This window comes from Typopeltis vanoorti, chromosome 8 (assembly GCF_054136105.1).
Source record: "Typopeltis vanoorti isolate ZY-2024b chromosome 8, IOZ_Tvanoo_1.0, whole genome shotgun sequence".
In the NCBI taxonomy this organism is placed as follows: Eukaryota; Metazoa; Arthropoda; class Arachnida; order Uropygi; family Thelyphonidae; genus Typopeltis; species Typopeltis vanoorti.
The window spans coordinates 103,024,555-103,051,432 of NC_143556.1; the positions used below are offsets into that span (position 1 = coordinate 103,024,555).

Sequence of the window (26,878 nt, forward strand, 5' to 3'; positions counted from 1 at the left end):
GACTACAAATCAATGTTTTTATTTCGACGAAAACATTATTTTTTATAAATGTTTAGATATATAATATCTAATTCAACGTTTGAAAAACAAAATATAATGAAAAAGTTATTTTATCTGTTAAAAAATTCACAGAAATAGAAATTTAATCCTACTTTTGAAAAGCCAATCAACTTTTGGGATTAGGTGCAGTTGGTGAAAGGAAGAAAAACATTCATTCAAATATGCGATTGTAGTGCTAAAATTGTAGGAGCAAGGAGAGTTTTGCTTGCTTATAAAGAACACGAAATGTAGAACTGATATGCAATTATTTTATGTAGTCTGAGGCGAAATTCCTGTAATGTTTTTTCTTTCCTCTCTTGTTTTCGACTTTACTTTTGGAAACCTTCAAATCTTTCCATCCTGAAATATAAAGCTTTCTGTTACCGTTTTCTTTCGGTGCTAATAATCAAATTATATGTGTTTATATTTCATGTGTAAATAGAATCCACCATCCGAAAATTATTTGAATATTTTTTTAAAAAAATTACTTTGACTGAAGCATTTTTATTTTAATAAAAATATGGTATTATTTTAATGGATATTTTTCCATATCGTCCATCCTTGAATATTGAGACGGTCCATAAAAAATCTCCAAAGCATCAACATTCGTGAATTATTGAAGTCGTTAAAGTTATTTTATTTCAGGTATTTTTTAAAGTGAATCCTACACAGGAAGGTTGTCATCCTCTAGCAAATTAGCTATTAGTGGGCTAGATGTTATGTAATTTGGAAAACATGCTCTAGGAACAAACATGGAACCTTTTAAGCCCCTTCAGGCATCCGCTAAGAGAGCTGGTGGTTTCACGCGGATGTCATCTACCACTTAAAGGCAATTCACAAACATTCATGTCCAAGGTGGGACTCAAACTCATACCTGTTGACTGGAGAGCTGATGTGCTATCCATTCGGACAACAAACTGATAGTTTCTGAATTATTGTTATCAGTTTTACTATGAATAATTTTATTTCTATTATCACAACACTACTGACTAATTTAAACTGATCATTGATATTTACAGTTAATTTTTAATCTTCATATTTAATATCTCCTAATTTGCACAAGAACATTTGCAAATTCCTTTCGTCAATAAGTTCGCCATTATTTCTCTTAATAAAACAAAATTCAACAAGATATAGGGAAATCCGACAATAAATTTAATCTCCTATTTAATTTAAGCATAATTTTTGTGCTCTCCTCTATTACAATATTAAATTCAGAATAAAAAAAAAAGAATTCAAGTAATTAAAGAAGTAAAGGGATAACAAAAAAAAAGATAACTTTAATTCATCATAGTCTTTCCCGCTGCATATAGTAACAGAACGAAGTAACAGACATGTTTTGAATATATGGATTACCACTATAAAATATTACAGCTAAAATCGAAAGTAATATTTTAATGGTTCATTATTTTAGTAGGTGGTTATTCTAGTAACATAGCAAACTCCGAATATAATTACATACTTTACTTATTTTATTTTATTTTACTTGTGAGTACTTACAATGAATTGCAACTGAATTATTTTCACAAGAGATAGGTTGTAATTTGTTCAAACTTGAAATGACAAGCATGGCTATACCAAGGTTTTTTTTTTTTGTCTGGAAACCCAGGTTTTTTATCCCGTAAAATATATATACCAGCCAGCAAAACTCTCTCTCTCTCTCTCTCACACACACACACACACAAAAAAAAAAAAAAAAAGGTTTAATACCCTTTAGTTGCATTTGTCGTAATTCAAAACTAAACCAAGCAAAATTCACATATCTTGTTGCACAGGGTTTTCCATAAAATAATGCTGGTGTCTCATATTTAATTATTTCAAACTAGCATTCATGAAGTTGGTTGCAGAATGTTATTTTAAGTGAAATTTAGTTTGAAATGTTATTTTATTTTTCAAATGTTTTGAAAAGTACCTTCACAGAAACACTGCGTGCTTTTTTAACATTGATTCTCTTTGAATATTTTTAATAGTTGAAGTACCTCTTATTACAATTAATGTCTCAGTGGAATAAGTGGTAATATAATTCATAATCTGTTTTTAATAATAATGCAAATTACTGTGCATTATGTATTTTTGAATAGTCGGTTTCTTGGTTTACTAATGCATAGCTTGAATTCCTTTTAACGTAGTCTCTCAAGAGAATTTTAAAGAAACCTGATAATCATCTGTAACATTAGGTCAAATCTTCAACAAGAGGAGACAATGTGGAGGTGATAGTAATAATAATCACTTGACAATTCGTGAAACTAAACGATGTATAGAAACTGTTCTATACACTTTCATATCAAAGATTAAAAATGGCACTATATGGAAAAAATAATACTTGAATTAATTTTGTAAACAGATTTAATTATTTTTATAAAGTATATAGTGTATATGTTACTGTGAAAGACCGAAATTAAAGAATGTCGACATTCTCCGGTGAATGTCGACACATACCAAATACGTCGGTGAAAGACCGACGTATTTGGTTATATTATTATTCATTCGAACCATAGTAGCCGGTACATGTCGACAAGCACAGATAAGCTCTGGTGGGGGGTCGAAACGACAAGCCGAGAACCTAACCTAACCTACCACGTCTTCATATCAAGCCCTGACTGAACAACACGAGTTTATTTCTATAAAAAGAGCCGCGAAAGAGAATCTTCTACTGCAAGCAACGAAAATGTTACGAACCTCAAAAAGAAAACTTCCTCCTGCTCAAATTGGTGATACCGTACGAATACAAGTCCCTGATGTCGACCGTGGTCGTACAGATGCCCGAAATGTGTTGGCGGTTGTTGTTGGAATAGAAGACTCCGACTAACAAAAATGGTACCCTCAAGCAGCTTTATACACTTAATCAGTTCGTAATTTGTAAAGTAAAGTTACTTTCCATAGATGAGATTTCTTCTCAAGAAATGTCGCTGAAAGAAGCAGCTGCAACTAATTCGAGAAGTGGAGGACAAGGCTATACACGCTGTAATTGCAAAAAGAAGTGTTCCACGACTACATGCAGTTGTAAAAGTTTCTCTTATTTTGACATATATCATATATTAAAAAGTTGCATTTTTGTCTTAACGTAATAAAAATATTTTTATTCAACATTCACCATCAGTGCATGCCGAATGTTGACATTTGCCGGTGTAAGTGAGAAATAATGATATTTAGCAAATATTTCGTACATACACCAAGCGACTATGTGAATGCTGACATTCACCGGAGAATGTCGACATTTGATATTTCAAGCTTAAAGCATCTCAAACACGTATTGTAGGAATCTTTTTGATTTAAAAAAATTCATATACTTGAATTTTATCTTTTAAATACTGAACCCTATGCCGAACGCTTACGGAGATTTTTTGTTGTTGTTGTTCTTTTGTAATCATGCACACACTTTTAAAAATTCAGACGGTCTTGGTACCGTAAGTATTCTGTATACGATACTTGTTCATTCTGTATACGATACTTGTTCATAGGACGTTCTAATTCGAATATACACCTAGATTCCATCCCCGAATTATGACAAAAGATGGTTTCTCAGCAGTTTCGCTGAACTCAGCTTACGCCTACAAGCATGTTCCTTTCTTGTCTCCTGAGTATTCTTGGGTTAAATGTTTACACTCTTTCTTACTTCATATGAATCACATACCTAGGCAAATAAATATTCACAGCAATTAAATGCATTAGTGCAAAATACATTGCGATATCTACATAAGCTACAAATGCAACATGCATGGAATTTATGTTAAAAATACTTACATAAAAATTTCGTCATTAATATAATTTTCAAAAAATAAAGCTGAATGGAAGCTAAAAAGGCTAAGATTTAATATTTTGTATTTCTAATGTTTAAAATAATCTATTTTTTTTTACAAAAAAAACAAACAAACTAGTAGCCGTACAGTAGAATTTTGTATATTTCGATAACATAAAAGTACGCGTTTTTTATTGCAATAGTAAAATTAATCATAATACATCATGTATTTTATAAATTTATATGGTTGTCTGCAAGTGAAATCACTCTTTATTTTATTGTCTTGTTATCGCAATATTTTAAAGCAGTATTTCTCAACGTTTTTTGGATCATTCCCCACCTCAACGCCTCAAAGAGTGAGTGTTTTGAGTATATCAGTGATGAGGTGACAAATGCAACATAATTTTCTAATTGCCCCCCCCCCCCAAAAATATTCAAATTGAAACACTGTTTTAAAGGTTTTCTGTACATTGAAATTCATCTTCAGCGTAGCATATGATATGGGATATATAATTATTTATTATTTTATAATGACAGGAAGAAATATTTAAATTTCTTTCTATGATTGAAACTTTTGTTTTATAATTTTTTGGCAGAACAGAAAGCAGTAGCAAAATCTATTAATTCATCCAAATACCATTTACTTTTATATTTAAATATGGAAACATGAATTTTGATGTCAAGATACACTTCTACAAACTGATGGTAATGCTTGTAACTTCAAGAATATCAAATCTGAATGCTAGTCTCAACGGCCCACCATATTCATTTGAGGATACTGGTTATGTTGCAGTTTTGCGATTTTCGTTGCGTACCCTAACTTTAGTGCGATAAAACGGGAACCAAATTGGACGAATTCAACACAGCAAAATTCTAGGTGAATTTTCTTTTCTTTTTTTTGTAAACCCATACAGTAAACTTTTTACGATTGGTGTAAATAGATGAACAAGGTTAAGATATTAAAAATACTCTCGTTGCTATACTGAGAAGTATACAGGAATTACTAATGTCACTGTGCTGACAGACTCATATTTAAATAAAAATTATGGAAAAAAATAAGCGATTTTCTGTTTTTCCCATGATCAGGGCCGACTTTAGTCACCAACCAAAAGCAAGTGCATGCTTGGGACGATAAATTTAAAAGGGTGGCAATATTTCATCAATATATTAAAAAAAAATCAACAAACGCCATGGGAGGGGCGATTAAAATTTTACTTCAGACAACAAAATCCTAAAGCCGGTTCTGCCTATGGCCCTGTAATCCATACCAAAACATTGACAGTACATGGCATAGATTGAAATTTCAACTACCAAAGTGAGAACTAAAAAATATGATTCATGTCGAGAATTCGCGAACACGGACCCAGGTAGCACACAACTTTTTACTAATAGGTAAAAATATTTATTACCAGTCTAAGGTTGAATATAAAATTTTGTTCCCTTTATAGAAACATAATTCGAATAAACACCATATCATTCCAGTAAGATAAAGCAGCCTTAATCTCAGATTAACTTATTTAAAATAGTTTTCCAAACGGAAAATAGCCTAATATAACATAATTTAACTTAAAGTTAGCTAAGCTAAACTTACTAATAGATCATTAGGTTAGGACTATTTCTTGACAACGGCGAAACAATATAAATACTTACGGCGTATGAACAACAATCAGACATAACTTGTTCGTTATATAAACAAAATGAAAGTAGCAGATGCTGAACATGCATTTATTTATTTATTTATTATTATTATTAAGAGAGACCTCCAGAGAGATCGAGGGAGGCCATATACTACACACACACCAGCTAGCATACTTATTCTTGAATTCGTTCAAACTGCTTGCACTCACAACATCCAATGGCAATCCATTCCAATCACGCACCACCCATTTTCTCCATTTTATGCAATAGTCAACTATGCTGTATTCTGTCAAAAGTCTTAGCAAAATCCAAAAGTATAATGGTGTATCCATTCGTCTTGTCTAGTTCAATGGTAACATTGTTATGGAATATGAGCAAGTTGCTAAAAGATGATCTTCCCTTAGTAAACCCATGTTTCTCGTTGCAAAGTACAGATTCATTATCAACCCATTTCTGAATGCAAGCCCTAACCTATTTTTCTGAAATCTTCACCACCACTCCTGAGATATTAATTGGTCGATAGTTGGATACTCGGTCTTTTCACCACCCTTATGCAATGGAATTACCATACATTCTTTCCATTCTTGCAGAATCTTCCCTGTTCTGAGACTCATATTAAACATCCTGATCAAAGAAATAGCTAGTTCAGCTGAACACTCTTTCAGCACACGTGCTGATATCCCATCAGTCCCCATTTCTGAATTCCTATTCAATTTGTGCAACAGCTCTAATACCTCGTCCTCATACATACCTGAGTTTCTTCATCCAGGGAAGAGGTAGCAGTGAACTCAGTGTAGGTACACCAAGTTCATAGCTTTTAACAAAATGGGCACTCATTAACTGAACAACCTCTTCTGCATCTGTATCCCTCATGCCATCAGGATTTAGAAGAGTTATTCTTTCATATTCATTCTTTCTTTTACTTGCAGCATATCGATAGAATTCTTATGGGTTGTCTTTAGCATGCAGAGCCAGTTTCTTTTCATACTAAGACTTTGCTTTCCATACAACAGTTGTGACTATTCTAGCCTGCTGTTTATAACGTTCATAACGGACGTCATCCTTATGCAAAGGTATTCTTTCCACATTGTTCTTTTTTTACGAATCTCTTGCTTAATAAGATTACTCATACATTTGACTCATACTCTATTTATTCTTCGAACTCTAGAGACACATTCTGATATCGCATCGTTTAAGTACTGTTTAAATGCTTCACACCCATCAACCAATCTTATTCCATTGAACTCAGAATACTCCTCAGTTGGTCATAATTTCCTGCTTTGTAGTTCAGTATGTAACCTTTTCTGAATGGAACATTCGTAAACTTAGTCACTTCCGAAGTGAGTACCGCATGATCACTGTCACATGACCATTCAGAAAATGAGTATTCAGGAACTTTTCTGAATGGAATATTCATAAACTTAGTCACTTCCCAAGTGAGTACCGCATGATCACTGTCACCGACGGGAGGCAGAATAGTTAGATTTTTAACTGAAACGTCCTCTGACACTATAATCAAATCTAACACTCTTTGACATCGATTTCCTTCTGTCACATGCTGCTTGAGGAAGTTGTCCCGCAACAGCTCCATAAATGCATTTTCATTCTTCTCATGATATTCTACTGCTACCCGATCAATATTTGGATAATTAAAGTCTCTCATTATAATTACTCTTTGCGCTCATCTTTTTTATTGGTGATGCATTTTTTCATCACTAGCAACCGATCCACCAGGCCTGTAAGAACACCTCACTATGTAATTCATCTTGTTAGATTCCACCTCACACCAGATGGCTTCATACTCACTGTTAGTAGTTGTACTACAATGATAGGTCTCAACTCTAACTGCATTCAAATCATCTGATGTCATGAGCAGCACGCCCACCTCCTCTCCTATCCTTCCTAAAAATAGTGTATGTACCCTTTACGCTCGATACTAGTTAGTATGTCTGATTCTGATAACCAGGTCTCACTAATGCTTACAATGTGAGGTCCCAACATATTGACAAAGTCAAAAAATTCTACCCTTTTGTTTCTGATACTCCCAGCATTCGTGTACACACATAACAATCTACTTGCATGTTATTTTGTATACTCTTGTCTGCATGACACAGTTGGGCAACTTACAAATCTCTGTTCTCTAGTGCCTTATACATGTAGACATATTTGCACACGTTTGATGGATCCGAAGCGGACGAACACAAAGTCGAGATCGTTCTCTCGTCGTCAACATTTCTATGACAAAGCCCATTCCCGTCATTGACACAGTTATATAACATTGTCGCTCTTACGCTCACATTCACATCATTTCTCCCTTTATAATTTAGTTTCCCTGACTCTCTGTGTAAGTTCTCATACCAGTTATAGTTTTTCTAGACTCCTGATCCGGACGAACCGTCCCTCTTCTACAAATCCAATCCTCCTTCAAACTTACTCCACACATCCAAAAACTCGCATCCATTCCTTCTACCTAGCCTACGCATCGAATCGTTTGCCATCTAGCCCTTCTTTTTAATTCATTTTTATCATATCGATGTAAAATACTGACGATTTTCACTTTCTCACCTTTCACTCTCGCCTCTTCCATCAACTGTTACATGTGTCCTCTCTTATACTGAACTTATCGTTAGTACCTACTACAATTACGATTTCGTTTCTTTTCTGATTTCCGTTACTTCCTGACTTACCTGTTCGCGTGCTCATTTAAACGCCTCTCAACTCTTTGTAATTCCCGCGTCGTTTTTCTCATGACCTGCTTCAATTTTGCGATTTTGGAGGTTAATTCATTTTCATTATCCTCCTCTACAACTCCAATAACCTCGTTAGCGGGGCTAGCCTTCTTGTTCTCGCCTGCGGCACTCTTTTCCAGCATTACTTTTATTGTGCGTTTTTGGCGCCATTTTAAACTTATACTTATTGTTGAAATATCTTAATAAAACATGTTATAAAATACTAAAAACACTAAAATATACACTAATATACTATAAAACACTAATTTTCTAAGGAAAAAACACAATAAAACAGATAAAAATCACCAATTTTACAGGAGCGCTAAATTCACCCATCGAACCACAATGTATCCTCGAACCAATTTCCTATCAGCTCTTTCACTGAGAGTGGCAGTTTCAACAATAATGATAATTAATATTTATTTAATTTAAATGAAGTTAAATTATTAATGATCGTGTGAATCGCTGATGATGAAATTGGACACCAATGGAGCGGTTAAAATTAATTTATTTTGCTGCAACTTCCTCTTTCTTATAGCACAACTGTAATTTTAAATGAATTAACAATAATTTATTAAATAATGCAATCATACGAATATTAAGTGATTGCAAAAAGCATTCTCTAATGGTCATAAATGATTACCTGCTTATTATTTGTGTTCTTTTTTTTTAGAAGAACGAAATTGTTTGGCATCGACGAAGTAAAAGATGAGTGGAGAGAAAAGCCTACGATCTAGTTCTTCACGTTTCTGAGATCCTATAAAAATAATTTTAAATATTCTTCATATTATGTGATGTTATTATCAATTTTATTCAGTGAGATATATCTGCAACCTTTTATTAATTTCAAGAAAGCACAATTAAAACTAGACAAAAATAAAAATAGAAGCGCAGCACGCGTTATAAAAAAAAATCTTTTATTGTTTTATTATAAAGCGGTGGCAGTTTTTTGTTTGTTTGTTTGTTTCGTCTTCTATAGAGTTGCTGTAGTTCAATCAGTATCGATGATGACCTTTGGTTTGCTAAGACTTTAGCTGAAATCCTACTTAGGACGGGAAGTCTACATAAGAGCTTTTCAACTGAAAGTCAAATAGCAGGTCTCATACGGTGGATGAAGAGTTTCCCTCTCAGAAACTCGACTTTTTTACCATAAAACAGGCAAACCAGTCAAATGAACACGCGGAATTAAAACACAATACAAATATACTGGTCTCACTGTCTTAGAGTTTGACTTTTAACTCCAGTCATCGTCTTGTATACGTGATTTTGATATTTCCCTGATTTTCGCAGTTTAGAAGAAATTTTACAGTAAAAAGTTTACAAAAAAAGGATAAAAAGAACACAAGTTGGAAGAAGATTTTCACAGTATGTATTAAAAATTAATTATAAGAAAACTAAACTATTAATCACAAGTAAAGTGAATTCCATGAAAATTGGAAATAAATAACAATCCAAACAACATTAACTTCCTTTAAATACTTTGTGAATCTCTTCAAGGGAGACTGAAGAAGCCAACCAAATATAAAAGCAAAACTTGGCTTGGACAAAAGATACTAACTAATGTTCGAATTGACGCACTCAAGAAGTAGTTTCCTACATTCCATATATTTTACATATATTTCTGGTGATTCTGTGTATCTTCTCCTACCTTTCACCGCTGCTATTATTTTCAGATAAACAGAAAGTTTTTCTTCTGACTAGAAGTCATATATTTTGTCTCCTCTATGGAAAGACAAACATAGGAAATAACTAATATAACCTTCGAATGTCACTGGACAATGACACATTTTGACTTGTCAGTCACCATATGTATCAAAGAATGCGAAAAGAATCATAAAATGGTTTCTAAGTAGAGGTTGTTTGGAGGATGGAGAAAGAAATATACATTTCTTGATTTCCAAAGATGCTAAGGTGACCAAAGTATCTTATAGCATTACTTAGTTATTGATAAACACTAGCAAGCAGAGATAAGGAAGGTATCGTTCTTCTCATTCCACTTTATAAAACCTTTATACAGCCACATCTGGATTACTGGATTACAGCTTTGGCCATTGCTGTGACAAACAATGAATTCATGGAGAAATACAATAGATATTGTATGGATTGTGTATACAACTTGGATCTTCTGCGATGAACCTTTGGACTCCATGAGGGTACCTTATGCAGCTGCAACAACAACAATAATAATCTATTCCTGTATTGATACAATAGATCATTCCTGTGTTATAGGGACCAACACTAGAAATAATGTTCTATACAGCGCTGGTCCTTCATAACAAAGTGTTTTGAGGATAATGATGTAGGGAACTTCCCTTGGTGTTCTTAAAAGTCCTGAATGTATATTCGATTGTAAAATGAATGAACGAAAAGGCTTATTTGCTTCAATATACATTTCTTGAATACTACACTTGATTCCAGGATAGTGTACAACCTCTAATACTATATTTTATTTGTATTCAAATCAGTTGTTTTATTAACACTCTAGGGATAAGCATTTAGTGAACCTATTGTCTTGGACATTAATTTTAAACTAACTTTACACCTGAAAATTATCAATTTAATTCTCTTATTGCTTCAAGATAACTTGCACTTACCTGTAAAGAAACTGACTACTAGTCCAAGAGTCAGCGCAATGAGGAATCCGATAGCCGTATACCATAAATAGGATACCCGGTATAGTGTGGATTGAAGGCTACTAGAAAATTAAAAAAAAATCAGTTCGTCAAAAGAAAAATTAATTATGCTTGAAATAATAATTAGCAATTTCAGGTAACCATCCAGATGCACTGTTCTTACGCTATAGGAGTATCCCCAACTGACCTGTATCTCTGATTCATTTTTATAAATCATTAGGTCTAGAAGCCAGTCTCATACTCGTATATGTCCATTCTATTGAATTTTGATATATTTATTAAATATAGTAAAATTTGCTTAATGTAAGAGCCTCAGCTGATATTTGTTTACATAGTGATTTAAATGAATCACTCTTGATTGATCAATAACCATTATCCTGAAGCCGTTGTTGGTATAATTTTCAAAACTTATTATGGATCATGTTTATTCAGAATATGTGGTGACTGTCTATGCAGCAGAAGAATTGACAGTTCTGCATCCACTTTTACTGTGAGCTAGGAATACTGTTATTAACTGCCACTCTGTTCAGTTCACAATGAATGTTTTGATAAACTCCATTCCTACAGTTCATTCTGCTTTTACCGCAAAGTTATAAATTTATAATTAGTAATACGAAACATCGTTTTTCTTTTTTAATTTAAAAAATCAGGGAAAATTCATTAAGAAAACGGTACTTGTTATGAAAAATAAAAACACGTCTTCACAATTAAAGCACTTACTCAAACGGTAAACTTACATTTCATAAAAAAGCGGTGAATTTTCTTAAAAAATTAACAGGGTGAGTAAAGTGCATTTACTGTAATGACTTGTTTTACTTTATGATTAATTTGTTGGTTACTTTAGTTCTGAAGATTCCATGTTTATTCGCTGTCATTTATCTAAAAGGGGGAAACGTGTATTTCCTCTGTATTGCTAGTACATTACATTACCAGCAGTCAGTAGTCACCCTCTTTGGCTAGTAAGACTTCGGCTCGAATTCTGTTCTAGTATGAGACTTACTTAATAAAACACACCTTTTCAGTTAACGGTGAGTTAGCTGGAAAAAAGTGTATCATACGAAGGTGATAGTGTGATATAAATGGTATGTACCACCACTTGCAGTGATCCAAAGTCGACATCTTTTTTTTTTCATGGAACTTCAACTAGGGACCTCGAAAATTATCAACTACATTTTATATTTTCTTCCATCACAAGAATGGTACTTGTACATTCGTCAAATTATCTCACATCCCATGATAGGGAAAGACAAACCAAGAATCAATTCTTTTTGATCTACTATTTTGATATTAATTTTGACCTAAATGATATTCTCTCCTCCCTCTTAATTATTTATCATTGAAGTTCAACTTGTGTAGTCTGAATGTGAAGAGTGAAGTAATCTTCCTCGGGAATTCAATGTCCGCAACTTACATTGGCTTTCGCTTCCCCGTCTCAATTGGTCAAGCTGATCAGTGGCCTTCGCAACTCATACTGATTCAAACAGTTTTTTTTTTTTTTTTTTGTGGTCTCACTCGCGAAAGGTTATTAGTAAACCTATAGTACATTTGTACTGTGAGTGAAATAAAGATTTTCCCCAAATTTTTTTAATGAATTTTATATATATTTTTTGTAATTTTTAATTTTTTTACATAGTCCGGAAACTTTGCTCTAGAGATCAAGCAACTTTTTCATGGAACTTTTTCAAGCCACTTCAGGCCTCCAATAAGCGGAGCGGTGGTCTCGCATCGGGCGTTGAAATCCATCCCCCATCGCTTCAGGAGAATAACAGAATCCTATTTCATTCAGAATCCCTGACCAGTAGCCAGTCTTGGCTCTCCACAAAGTGTGACAAGGCGGTGCAGAGAAATAATTCACCATATCATCTCGAGACCAAAACTCTAGCTTTGAACTCAATCTACCCTACAGCTCGCAACATCTGAAAAAAAAAGAACCAAATAATCCAAATATGATTTTGAAAGCGTCACATGCAGAACCTTTCCCCCTGTTCAAACAATCGAGCTTTCTGCTCTCTTGCTGATGCCATTTGGTCCAACGTGAGACCTTTCATGCTTTTTGTCATATTTAGATGGTACCATCACTCAGAGATAAGGCTTACCTTCTATCCTCAATGTTCTTCTGCACCTCTTACTCAGTTGACCATGGCAAATTACCTACCACAGTACCAAAAGAAGCTCAAAATGCATGCATCCTGTAGTTCTTCATCAGAAAGAAATCAGAAGAATCCATAATAGTCGAATACCAATATATTTTCTGAAATTAATATCATTCATACACTTTCTTCAAAGACTATAAGCACAGAACGAGCAATTGTCTGTTACTGTCTCCCTATACCCAGTACTGATGCGTTGCTGTAGGTCTTTCAACTTTTCGTGTGTGAGTTTAATATAGTCACTTCAATGTGCTCATAACTTGTACGTTGATGCTATTCATAAGAGGAAACTCCAGTTAAACAAAAGTAATGGAAGGACGGTCGCGTTTAGTAAAACATCCACCACCTTGAAAAGAAGCATAAGACAGAAGGAGAACATCTAAGTTACTGAAGTAAATTGTAAGAATAAATACGTTATGTAAGGTTTATGATTATTCTAAAGTTTCTTTCAAAGGAATGCAAGCAACTGTTGGTCATATCCATTTACTTTTAATTTTGAATGCAACATAACTTCTTCCCTTCCACTTTAACATCGCATATCTCTGTTCTTCTAAACAACCTTCCTCATGCTTCGGGGTTTCTCCAATAAACTATAACCTGCAACTCTTCAAGAAACAATAACATAGTCCTACTTTCTCTTTATGTTCTTGCTCATGTATGACACTGATGTGCTGTAGGTTTGCGGTCCCTCCTCTCTTTTTTGGAGGGGATTAATTAAAAATAATCCTTTGACCTATGCATATGCGTAAAATAGATCCTCTGTATTTAAAGATAATACTGCATGTTCAAGATAATAATATTGCACGTAAGTTATGTTATTTTATCCTGCAAGATAGATGTAACCGAAATACTGCAGAATGAATGACGTTTTTGTTGGTATTCTTGTTTATGATTTCGCCAAAGGATGAAAACCAAATTTCCAAAAGGAATTCCACCGTGCGGTATTTTTTTTGTGACTCCCACTCACAAAACCTTTTTTTTTTTTTTTTTTTTGTAAAACCTATAGTACAATGATAACGTGGACTTACTAAGGATTTTTTGCCATTTTTTATTAATTTTATAATTTTTGGTATTTTTGTTTATTTTTACATAGTCCGGATATCGTGCTCTATATACCGCATTTTACAAGCCTATTCAAACTTCTTGTGATCTGGGCTTACACTAGACGATGAAATTCATCTCCCTCCTAAAGAAAATCACAAACATCCATCTCTCCACAGCAGGATTCGAACCCATCCTGTTGGTTGGAGAGCGGATATACTATCCACTCGGTCAACCAGGACGGTATGAATGAAACTCAATACCCAAGATTGAATGATACTTTATAGCTTATTATATGGTGAAATTTCATCACCTTCTTTATGTTCCTCTTTCTCCTTCCTTTTTTTTCCCTGCTTACCTCTCCTTTTGAAGTCGTAGTCGAAAATCTTCCGTACACCGATGATAGATGATAGTCTAATGCTACTGAGGTTCTACACCTTCATTGAAAATAACAAATTTTACTGATAGATAATCCAACACTACGTAACTATTATTAGTTATTAAAGATGATAGTTTCCATGAAGAATGGCCCACAATATTTTTATGTGAATCACATATAAAAATAATGCATTCTAGAGTAGGATTTTGCACTCTAGAAATCGAACGTGGAACTTTTCCAAGGCATTTCATTCCTCCACTAAGCAGAATGTTGGCCTCATTCCACAACAATCATCTACTTCACAAAGATATTCCACGTTCGGTTTCTAGACTGCAAAATCCTACTCTAGAATGCATTATTCTAGAGTAGAATGCATTGTCTCATAGCCATGCGCGGGGCTTTGAAACACTTCTGTTCACGGTTATTGCATTAACAAGATAAGATTTGGCTTCCGATTGAGTGCAGTTCTGAAAATTAACATTGATCTTCGTGTGAACCGGTTTTTAAAAAAGATGAACATCTGCAATATCTATCTTTCCATCTTTAAAGACTAATTTACTGTATACGAGAGGCATTCCAGAACATAATGCCTTATTGCTAGCAACTGGTTCCAGATTACTGCTGATAAAGTTTCGAAAACATTTTGGACCTTTCTAAAGGAGCCTTTCAGGTATAATTATCTAACAGAAAATGTCAGAACGAAGGAGAGACTCACATAACATGATAATTGTCATGCCCACAGTATTTATTTCATGCTGCATTCTTAAAAGCTCATTGCCCTTTATGTTGTAATATACGTTCATTGAAAAGTATCTTCTCAATTATATTCTATTAAGTAAGATAGACGCATACATATGCATTCATATACTGATATAAATTGGAATTATATACTTACTTGATTTCTGAAGTGGTACTTAGCATAGTTGATGCTTTGGTAATATTCGACAGCAAGGACTGACTAGTCACGTTCTGATATAAATCAACACAACCTTCGACAGATACTGGTGCTGTATGGAGAGGCACTTGGTGAACAATGGCACCTACACATATCCAGAAAGACACTGAAAGACCAGCTATAAAGCCAATAGCAGATCCCTATGATAAAAAATATAAAACATATACTGTATATAGCTAATAAATGTTTTATTTACAAAATGCAGGGTGAACGTATCAAAATGCTATACTTACTATGCTATTTGTCCAAGGAAAGAACATTCCCAATGAGAAAAGTGCTAGCGTTGGTCCACCAAAACTTCCACTTAAGGACATGGCTGCCTAGGATAAAAATGAAACCATTATTTCAAAACTTTATAATTCACTTTCATTAAGCTCCAAGTTAATCATATCGAATAGTTGTCAAGCATGCAAATTCGGCCAGATAAATAAGGGATAGGACTGCTGATTATCATGCTATCACATGAACTGAGATCTTCAAATGTTAGCGTTACTGTCCATTCTGAAATTATTGCTGAATTTTTAAGTCAAAGCTGATGCATATTTTATCTTTATTTAAATCTTAAGTACGTAGCGTATCCACCAAAACACCTAAAATTATTTATTTAAATATAAGCAACAAGCGTTGTTACAGGACTTATATATTTAAGTAATGAGCATGCGCGGCGATTTTTATTATACGACTTATTCGTTTCTTCCAAAGCTCCTTGCTTCAGTTATCTAAAATTAAAAAAGAAAGTAATACTTTTTATTAACTTCCTGAAAATCTGTGGGTTGCCATTCTAGAACAGGACGATGAAGTTCATGTCCTACCTAAAGACAATAATCACAAATACTGCCTCCATGTCCACAGCAGGATTCAAACTAACTGTTTGTTGGAGAGCAGATACGCTAACCACTCATCCAACAAGGTCTGTATTTAATGGGCCATTTTTCCCAAAATATTTTATTTGGAGAGGATATAATTTTTGCTGTTAACATTTACATTTTCAAATACTGTTTGCTATATAATTTAATATACGGTTCTGTGATTGCTTCGTTAGTTTTGTTTCTATAATTTTGCTTTGTTGAATAGAAGACGCAAACGTATATGTAGTTTTATTCTTTCCGTATCTCATTCAGAGAAGCGACAGTTGGTTGGACGCTGCGCTCGGCAACACTTGAAAGTGGTCTTACGTACAAATGCTATTTTTTTACAAAAAAAAAGCTCTTCTAGATGCCTCCAATCATTTTTTTAACATTTTTTTCTTTACTAAAATAATAGTAAATTATTTTAGTAAATAATTTACTATTTTAGGAAAGCAGTAAATCCTATCCAGGATTTGCTGCTTTCCTAAAAGCAGTAAATCCTGGTTTTTTGCCATTTTGCCTTTGCCATTTTTCTTACATTTCAAATGAGTTATCCAACTCATTTGAAATGTAAGAAAATGGCAAAGAAAAAGCCTGGAGGAAGACCAAGAGCAAAGTGGTTTCTGTTAATAGCGTCTTTTAAGTTCGAAATGTATGAAATGACAATATTTAAGACCTGGAAAAAACAGATTAATTTGGAAGAAAATAATCGATCGAAAGGAAGTAATGATGTAAACTATCATAGAATGCATTACTACATACAGGAGTACAGAGTGCTGTACTCCTGTATGTAGTCCTTGACGATATATCAGGAAATGATTATGACAATGACGATGGCCAAATGGAGTTATATTTCTAAAGTCATTTTCGATGCCCTGATTAGAAATAACAGTTAATTATTTTTTAATAATATGATTACATTAAAGTAATATTATTATATTCTATCCCGCTATATATAATAATATAATTATATTACTGTATTATTAGAAGCTGACTTTGTCGTCTTAAATTTAATTTAGAAGAGGAAATCAGCTCAGGACGTTTCATTCTTCATAACCGCAGGTTTCAGGTAAAGCATTAAACTATTTATTTATATTCATACTTGTGTGGCTTCAATATCCCTTAGCAATTTAAATTATGGGACTTTCTAAGAGTAAAATACTGGGAGTAAAACAAGGAGCTCTTTATTCATATGTAAATATTTTTCTTCATTTACAGGGTGTTCGGGATAAATTTGACATATTTATAATTAATTATATTTTTCCGTAAGTTACATGTATTAACACACACTTCTCTTCATTTAAAAGTTTGGACCCTTCTTCATTCATATACAAGATGTCAGAAAGGATGGATAGCTGGAACCCACCTGAATCATGGAAGAGAATAACTTGTATCATGATGATTCGTGCCCGCCATCAAAAGAAGGATATTACGACTGCTGCCCAATGCTCCCTGAATACAGTAAAAACAATCAGGCATGAACTAGAGACTTGCAATGGTGACTACGAGGATGTAGCAAGAAGAAAGATCCCTAGCAGACGATCTGATTGCGTTCGTACAGCAGAATTCCTCGCAAATCTGCAGGAACAGGTGTTGAAGAACCCTGGCATTGGAATTCGGGCTTTGTTCGTGGAGTTGCTAACTGTAGTCAAGCCCTGGATAACAAGGGTAGCCAATGGTAGGCCGTATGTATGGCAGCAGGATTCGGCCCCTTGCCACACCTCTGGGAAAAGTCAAAAATGGTTGTCTGAAAATTTCTACGACTTCACCAGTCCAAATGTTTGGCCTCCAAACTCCCCAGACCTTAACCCCATGGATTATTTTGTATGGGGCGCAGTTGAAAAAGACACCAATCGCACTTCCAGTAATACAAAAGCCCAGTTAATGGATAAAATTAAAACAGTTTTTGCGGCCCTTCCCAGGGAGACTGTAGCATCAGCTTGTTCGAGGTTCCGAAGCAGAATTGAAGCTGTGATCGATGCTAATGGTGGTTATTTTGAGTAAATCTTGTTGATAGTATTGTAATTAACTCTGTCTGTAATGTGTTTTTGTCAATTCATTAAATTTAATAGATACAAATAAGATTTTCTTTTTCCTTACGAAACTGTCAAATTTATCCCGAACACCCTGTATATGCAATAATATATATATGTAATAATATATATAAAACAAAACAAACGTGATACATGCCTGAAGCACCGTTCCACTTAAATATTGAACTGCAGCTACCAACAGAATTGAAATAATTCCATACACTACTCCTGAAAGAGAAGAATTCATAATAATTAGCAATAAAGTTTACTTAACAGGAAATGGAAGAATTTTTTTAAAGTAAGGTACAAGCATTATTGCAAAAGTTCTTCACACTGTACTCCTGTTACTAAAGTCAACATTTATTTAACAAAATACATTTACAAGTCTTCAATATAATTTCCATTCTGTTTATCACTGCTGTCCAACTTGGTCAAGCCTTGGGTTTGACACCAAATGTTTCTGTTAATATGCCTGATAAATCCGGTCGCCTGATCAAAAATTAAATCAAATTTGATCAAATGGGAGTGAAGCATTTCCGTCGGAGTGATTCTATCAACTTGGGAAACGGATCGAAGTGTAAAGGATTCACAGGTGTTTCAGATCTGAGGATTAACTTTTCGGTGATACTTCAAAATCTCTTATCCATGCTTTGTGTGGCTACAGTTCACTGTTCAAAACATTTTCGCCTTCAGTTCCCTAAAAATGCAGGCAGCAATTCTGCAATCCTCTTGTGAACTGCTTGCTGGTCTTTCTTCTGTAAAATTTCTTTCAGAATTAGGAAAACCTGTATGATGGCAATGTTTTCTTTGTATGGGAATTTATCACGTGCTTCTAAAGTTTTATTTCGCGGAATAAGGACAACAAAAAAAGAAAACGAGCACGCGATTCTTTTACTTCTAGTCGGACTTATGACTAATGTGTAGGTGGAAATTATCCGCTGGTGACGCAATGGTCGCTGTGTATGTGTACGCACGCGCGCGATCGTATATTAGGGCTCTTGAGCCCTTAAAACAGGCATAATCGGTATAATTAGATATGACTATTGGTAGGAAAAATGCTTTTTATTTCATTCCACTGACTCCACTGTAAGACATCAGGTACTCAGATTCTTGCAGATGTGAATTCCCATTCTCTCTCTCTCTGTGTGTGTGTGTGTGTGTGTGTGTGTGTGTGTGTGTGTGTGTGTGTGTGTGTGTGTGTGTGTGTGTGTGTGTGTGTGTGTGTGTGTGTGTGTGTGTGTGTGTGTGTGTGTGTGTGTGTGTGAGAGAGAGAGAGAGAGAGAGAGAGAGAGCGTAATCGTCGAACATCGCGAAAGATTGTGACAGTCAAGTTTACGACAATAACTTTGGTACATAACTGATATGCTTTATTCCCTAAAACATATTGTAGAATATTGAGCATAATCGAAGAGGGGATTTTCCTGATGTGAATGTATCCATTTTTTGAACAGTGTTGTGTCCAGTCAAAAGCGAATGGCACCAAAAATTATGGCAGTGTCCCATGCTGCCTGCTGCTGCATGACACGTATGTCCTCCGAGAAGGTTTCCGGAATGTTCTTTAACATGATGTCTGTGAAATTCCTCTTTTTTTTTTCTTTTTACAAACATCCAAAGATATCAATTTCATCTCCACTTGCTGTTCTTTCTAAATCGCCTGATCACTAATACTCTTTGTTATTAATTTGTTGTTAACCTACAAAAGCAGAAAAGAGTCTCACAAAAATATGAGAGTCAGGCAGATAGATTAAATGAAAAGAGGAAGTGAAGTGCATCCTCTAAGTCTGGAGATGAAAACTATATATGGATGTAGACGAACAGCTGCTTTTATTTTTACAGGCATAAAGGGAAAGTAGAGGAGGAGGAGGAAGAATAATGTTGCCCATCTCATTAGAACAATGTCTATGGAAATTTATAAGGGTGGAATGAATTAAACGTCTACAAGAAAGTGAACAGGTTCATGAGAGAGAGAGAGAGAGAGAGAGAGAGAGAGAGAGAGAGAGAGAGAGAGAGAGAGATCATCTATTACCAGATTTTCAGCATTGTAGAGAGGAATTAGCAGTTGTGCAGGCCAATAGTAATAGTCTGACTGAAAGAGAAGCTTATATTTTGAAGCGTTAGCAAACTATAGACGTTAAATATTTGTGCTGGGAAAGATAAGCGGGGTGAATCGGCTCAAGAAGAGATAGGGGGATCTGAACTTAGCTGGAGATCTGTGTATTATCAGAGATGAAGCGAATTAAAGTGAGGTATTTGTTATGAGAAATGGGTGAGGGACAGAGAGAGAACTGCGTATTTGGAGGCACTGAAGTTTGGAAGGTTATTCTTGTCCCACTAGATAATGATAAAATGTTTATAATCGGTATTTATGACATTAGGTATGGACGATCTTCAAGTTTGAAATATTTGAACATTACAAAGTCTTGCAGAACAAAATGGCGATAAATGTAAATGGAACATTCACATTCATCGCTGAAAATTAAACAAAAGAAAACGTTTAGCACTTACTAAAGTAAAAGGTTATAAATTTGACTTACCTAGTATTTTCGCAATTCGTGTAGCGCATGCGTCCGACATGCTAGGAGATGCATATAACCGAATGCAGTCTTCTAATGTCACAGCAGACAAAGAATTTAATGTGGAAGATAATGTGCTGTAAACAAAAGGGATAAAGACATGCTTAAGTTTTTGCGGCACTGATGAATTATGTTAATAAAAGGTTTCTGAAATGCAGTATTACAATTAGAAAAAAGTCCATTAAACTAGAGTCACAGGCAGGGGCGACTCGTGCATAGGCACTGCGGAACTACAGCACCCCCCATTTTTCTCGCTATATAAATATATTTATTAATTTATTTATATTTGCTTGTAATATTTAATTTTATCATCAACAATCCTATACAGTTCTCTTATTTTGTATAAAAAAATAATAAAATCCATCTTGTAGCACTCAGGAGGGCAAAGGACGCTAGCAGCATTGTGTTTACCATAGTGTCATATTGCTACGCGCGCAAGCATATGCACGTCATAGTGAGATGCGAGCTATTAGCGTGATACGGCACTGTCCGTCGTGCAGTTCCACTGTTGTTTATATGCAGTTTGCGCCAGTAGTAGAGCGTTCGTAGTGCTTATCGTGTTTACTGAGTCTCTTTAAATATTTGGACATTACAATTAAATCCTTTAATTGTAATGTCCAAATATTTAAAGAGACTCAGTAAACACGATAAACATCCCTTTAATTACAATTAAAGGAATGGATTTTATTTTTAAGTAATTTTGAATTATACCAAACTGTATAATTTTATTGATAATAAATAATATTTCTTCATGTTTAATTTTTTTTTTTTAATTTTTACCATAAGTTTGATATTTTATCCAAACACGTATACACTGTACTTACAGTGTATACGTACGAGCTGTTCCAAATTTATTCTCGATAATGTCAATTGTCAACATTACTGGCCTAAAGGGTGAAGCAGATGCTTTTCATATTCCCCGCTATCTGATGTGGAAAACTGTGAGTGGGAAAAGATTTATGAGCCTGTAGCTCGCCCTGAGTGGGCTTGAGGATTAGTCATTGGAGTTTTGGTTTAAAATAGCTTTTGGACATTTGTGTTTAGAGTAGTCTGTTGCATCGTAATTTGCAGCTAGTTGAATTAGATTATTAGGATGCACAGATGCTTTTGAGAAAACCTTAGTTGCTATAGTCTGCATGAAGGTATAAATATAGGGATATTTATGTCCCGGTGAAGTTGCACAATGCGTACGAACCATGGTGCGTTCAGGATCATTCTGAGACATTTATTTTTCACACCTTGTAATTTTAGGATATTGGCATCAGCAGTATGGCTCCAAGCCGGAGAAGCATATGTGAGTACAGGACGAATCATCATTTTGTATATAAGTAGCTTGATTCTGGTGCTCAATTTGCTGTTCCTGTTGACTAGAGCTGTGCAATGATTTTTGACGTCTTTAGACATTGAGTTTTGATATGGGAGCTGAAGGTCAACTTTCTGTCCAGCAATACGCCAAGATATTTGATCTCGGTTTGCCATGGGATTTTTGTGTTGAACAAGAGGACGTCTCCAGTAGGAAGCATTGTTCTTCTGGCGTATTCTCAATAATTTCAGGTGAAAAAGAATATAAACAACATCTGATAAGGAAATAACATGCAATGAAAGAAGAGTTAGGAAAACTCTCCTGATAGTTTACTCTCGAAGGTCTGTTAACTGTGCTAGGAAAAGAAAAGACTTAAACTCTTCAATAATTTCCAAAAAGTACCAATATTAGACTTCACATAAGACGAAGAAGAAGAAGCAGTTACAATAATTTCTCCTTCACCGATTAGGAGAGACACAGTGACACTAATACAGCTACCACAAATCACAGTAAGCAATATTTCCAGATAAAAACGTAATTCCTCTCAGGCAACAACGCAGTAATCCTAAATAAGGAAGAGAGAAAAAATAGCTTTCTGAGAAACGATATCCATATTTATGAGCTGATGATAGAAGATTCATTCTAGATAATCTTCAGAAAAACAAACGCAAGAACGAGACAGACGAGGGGCTTCTTCGTTATCTATGCAGAGCTCTGTAAATTAATTTAAGGATCATACTGCGTTTTATGGCTTGCCTAATAGGCATATGGTGCAAATTCTCTAGAGTCTAATCTTGGGCAAGTGATGTGTGATTCATAAACTAATATAATATTTGTCCTGACTTGAACCACATGTGAGACGTATAGATTCATTTGTAAAATTCGTTTTAACACATTTATTTTCTTATGTGAATCGCACCTCCGGACGACTATAATCTGAGAGTCCTGCTTTAGAAACACGTACTTTTTCAGACTTTCAGATTGTGCAATGCTTAGCTAACCTGTGTAATGATGTGCGATAGTTTTTATAACCTTTGGCATTGGTGCTGGTGGGATTCACACAAATAAAAAAAAATAGAATCTTTGTCCATCTGAATAGCACCCAGATGAACATATGGTTCACAGTGGAAATCGAATATTGCATCATAACATTCCTACAGAAAGTAGGACCGAACTGGGAAGTAGTAACGTGCCAAAATCGCATTCCCACTAGTCATAAAGAAATAATCAAGGATTCAATCATTCTAAAGAGCTTTGGAAATATTAACTAACAAACCATTTTTTTAGCATTTTAAGACTGGCGATACCTTAGTCTTAAAATGGCTAAAAAAAAGAAAAGATGAATATTTTAAAAACTAGCAATTTTATAATCTGCCGTTCTGTACGGCGAATTTGCTATGTAAATATAACATCAGAATAGTGCAATACACCATTATATAAAATATGGAAAGCTATCTATAAAAAGCGGCCAAAAATTATTTCCAGCAGTGCACAAAACATCACACAGGTCTAATAACAATAATGAAATGAAACATTAAAATGGACTGAACGAGCAGACAGTGCTGAAAAGCAGTAGAAATCCACTGAGCAAAATCCTCCAGTGCATTCTACATGTGATTTAAACCAAAATTGTTTCAAATCAGTAAACAATCGCTAATTGCAAACAGAAACAAAAGCTACAGTAGACGATGCATGAAATCCGAACACTGTTCTCATATATTGTTGAACATTAAGTTACACGGGATCAGCTAATAAGACGTGTAGAGCAACTGCCTCCCCACAGAAAATCCCGAATAAGTTCCAATGAAATGTAACGAATATACCTGAAAGTTTTGTGAAGTGAAAACATATTTTATTATAAACAACAATGTATTTTGTTATAAACCAGATTGTGTCTCTTAGAAGCATGTTTCATGGGATAGTTATCAATTATTTTAAAATAAATTATTAAATCATTTAAATTAATGATTTAAAACGAGATTTAACCATTTAAAACTTGATTCTTAAAAAAATTGTAATATTATTACTCATAATATTTGAATACGTTTCTATTCATTTTCAATGGTTCAATTTTTAAGATGAAAGTAAAGAAACTATATAAAAGGAGCATTTCGTTAGCTTCAATTCGTTTTTAAATTACGATTTTCTTTAAAAGTGACCGCAGAACTCATACTACTATTGATAATAATAAGAGTGTCAAAGTTTAGGAGACAAGAGATGGCGGTAGTTATATACCCTCCTCCTGAAAATACCCTTGATACATTGATAACTTTGGCTCACTATCAGTGAAGACGTTAGGACTAAAGGAGCTCCGCCTGCGTTTGGGGAATAAAGAGTGTTAGATAATTTATTTATTTATTTTAAGAATTTCTGAATGTCTGGAATCTTTTTGAGACTCTTTTATAGTTTATCTGAAAACAAAGTGATAAATTAGGGAGGTTTCTAGGAATTGGATACGGAATCCAATCCCTCATTCATCACTCTCGGTAATCATAACGAGCAAATGCTAAAAGTGTGCAATATTTCTTACTTATGAGAACGTTTCCCAAAATGTGTAAGCACCTATATTCGTTTTGTTCACCTGTCTTAAGTATTAATTCAGATTCTTTCTGCACTTTGGCTGGTCAGATTTATTGAAATCAGGAATTTACACCAATGCAAAAGCTGGTCCTGTCATGTAAACTTTCGTTTCAGTTCAGACAATTGCAGGGAAGCAAAGGGAAAACGTGCTAAAATAAATTCTACGAAGGTTATCCTTTCTAATGTCAACATTAGCTGGCAATCTTTTTTTACATCAATTCGAAATAGGCTAGACATTTTTATTTAATTATTTCAGTTTTTGAAAGAAAATAATATTGAAAAAAGTAATTGAGTAAATACGAGTAGTTTACAAAGTATTTACCTAAGTGCTCCACAGAAGATGCCTGCGACAAACACACCCGGTAAACCAGGGATAAAGGCCAGATTGTCAATTGCATAAAAAGGAAATATCTAAAAAAAGTAGTAAACATAACAAAAGTGAAATAATAATTACTCTGATGGTGTGCTATAAATTCTGAATTTGGGCATAAATTAACAAAACTTTAACTACAAAGGGATTCTGTTTGATTGTAATATTTGTTGTATGCGCTGAATTTAATCTAAAAACGGCCCCACGTTGAGGTTATCCAGTGCATCGATGAATGCTTTGTCAGAGCATTTTGTTATCTGTAATTCATAAATTATTAACGTTTCGGGTCATTTGATATTAAATTATTCCGGATCGGATATATGCTCGTTATTTGTATCTAACAATAACTGACATAATTAACGATATTTCCAAATATTTTTCGGATGGTTCACACACACACACACACACACACACACACACACACACACACACACACACACACACACACACACACACACACACACACACACACACACACACACACTAGGTGTGCTGCTCTCAATTCCTAAACTGAAAGCAACACGTTCAACTTTAAAAGAAGCATATTATTAAATATGTATGAATATTCTTACAATTTACAACGAATGTTTACAGTTGATTACATCAACAATTTCAATTAATAATAATAATAATAATAATAATATTTTTAATAACTTTATTATTATTCACATATAATATTTACAATACGTACTTGCACACTAATCTGCATAGAGGTATTTACACGTACTGCTAACATATTTTTTAATAATAATTTTTTTTGTATGCAAGTACATTCTGTATATATCCATATACATTTGCATTACACCTAATTTTTTTTTACATTTTATTATATCTCAGATAAATTACATACATACATACATACTATAATAATAATACTTTTTTTTCACGTTTAAACATTTTATTGTCTCAGATAAATTACATACATAGATACAGTAATAATTATAATACATTACAACTGTGAATAACAGATACTTGCAAGTTAATAATATTTTTAAATAATAATAATAATAATTTTTTTCTCTTCTGTATAATGTATTATATTCTTTCTTTGGGAGGCATTTCTGATTTCTTCCTTGAAACTTAGCTGAGCTTATCTGAGGAAGATAATAGATGATAGATGGAGGTAGTTTCATGGTTATGTTTCTATACTGGTCGCAAGCCAGGTGTTGATTTTACTGTTTGTTGGCACGTGCTTGGAAGACCTCAACTGCTATTACAATTTAACTTTTTTTTTCTTTTTTTTTTTTGCAAGTGGGGTTGGATTTAGACATGGTGTGTTTGTTTCTTTGTGTTCTTGTAGTGATGGTTTTTGAGAGGGGGGGGTTTGTCATAGGTTGAGTGTGGGGGAGAGAGAGAAACAGGAATTGCTCTAATTTTCATTCTCGCTATAATATTTATATAGCGCCTGTTTCAGTTCTCTGTATGTTCCTAGGTTTCTGTCGTCGAACGGCAGTTTGTTTATCATGTCAGGTACGTAGAAGTTTCGGGTGGCTTTGCCGTAGTGATTGTTGTACTTATATGTTATGTAGTTTGTTGACTGTGGTCTTGTTATTTGATATGTTGTTCTGGTTACTCTATATGTTGGGCTGTAGTAATGTTTTAACATGACTGTGTAGTGGCTTAAGTGTTTCACCTTAAATATTTTGTTTTGTCCGTGCTTCCTGCATAAGAGTGGGTTGTTCCCAGAATATCAGTTTTACTATTTTATCTTGCAACCATTGTAACCTGTTAAGTCTGTAGTCTGCGCAGAATGCGCATGATGTGATTGCATATCTTAAAATGTTTTCACATAATGCTTTATAGATTAGTATTTTTATGTGGGTTGGGGCAATGTCTTTTAATCTGTATAGTTTGCTTGCTATTATCCT

At 34.2% G+C, this 26,878-nt stretch overlaps 1 protein-coding gene across 3 annotated transcripts in view; it reads right to left on the reverse strand.

Annotated features, from left to right (window-relative positions):
- The window catches only part of LOC150104239 (sodium-coupled monocarboxylate transporter 1-like), a 78,525-nt gene that overhangs the window by 20,578 nt on the left and 31,069 nt on the right, over nt 1-26,878 (reverse strand). Inside the window, exons 9-16 of one of the 3 annotated variants that reach the window (XR_016548649.1) lie at nt 24,963-25,051; nt 20,719-20,834; nt 18,338-18,412; nt 15,537-15,619; nt 15,244-15,443; nt 10,740-10,840; nt 8,789-8,902; nt 153-399 (exon numbers count right to left, since the gene is read on the reverse strand). Coding sequence is in view for 2 of the 3 variants with exons in the window: in XM_090396238.1 (XP_090252364.1) it covers nt 8,796-8,902; nt 10,740-10,840; nt 15,244-15,443; nt 15,537-15,619; nt 18,338-18,412; nt 20,719-20,834; nt 24,963-25,051 (771 nt within the window). In the remaining variant the exon portion in view is untranslated. Of the gene's footprint in view, nt 1-3; nt 400-1,488; nt 3,674-8,788; nt 8,903-10,739; nt 10,841-15,243; nt 15,444-15,536; nt 15,620-18,337; nt 18,413-20,718; nt 20,835-24,962; nt 25,052-26,878 lie in introns of those variants that run through there. The other 2 variants (XM_090396238.1, XM_090396239.1) reach the window with 2 other exon arrangements.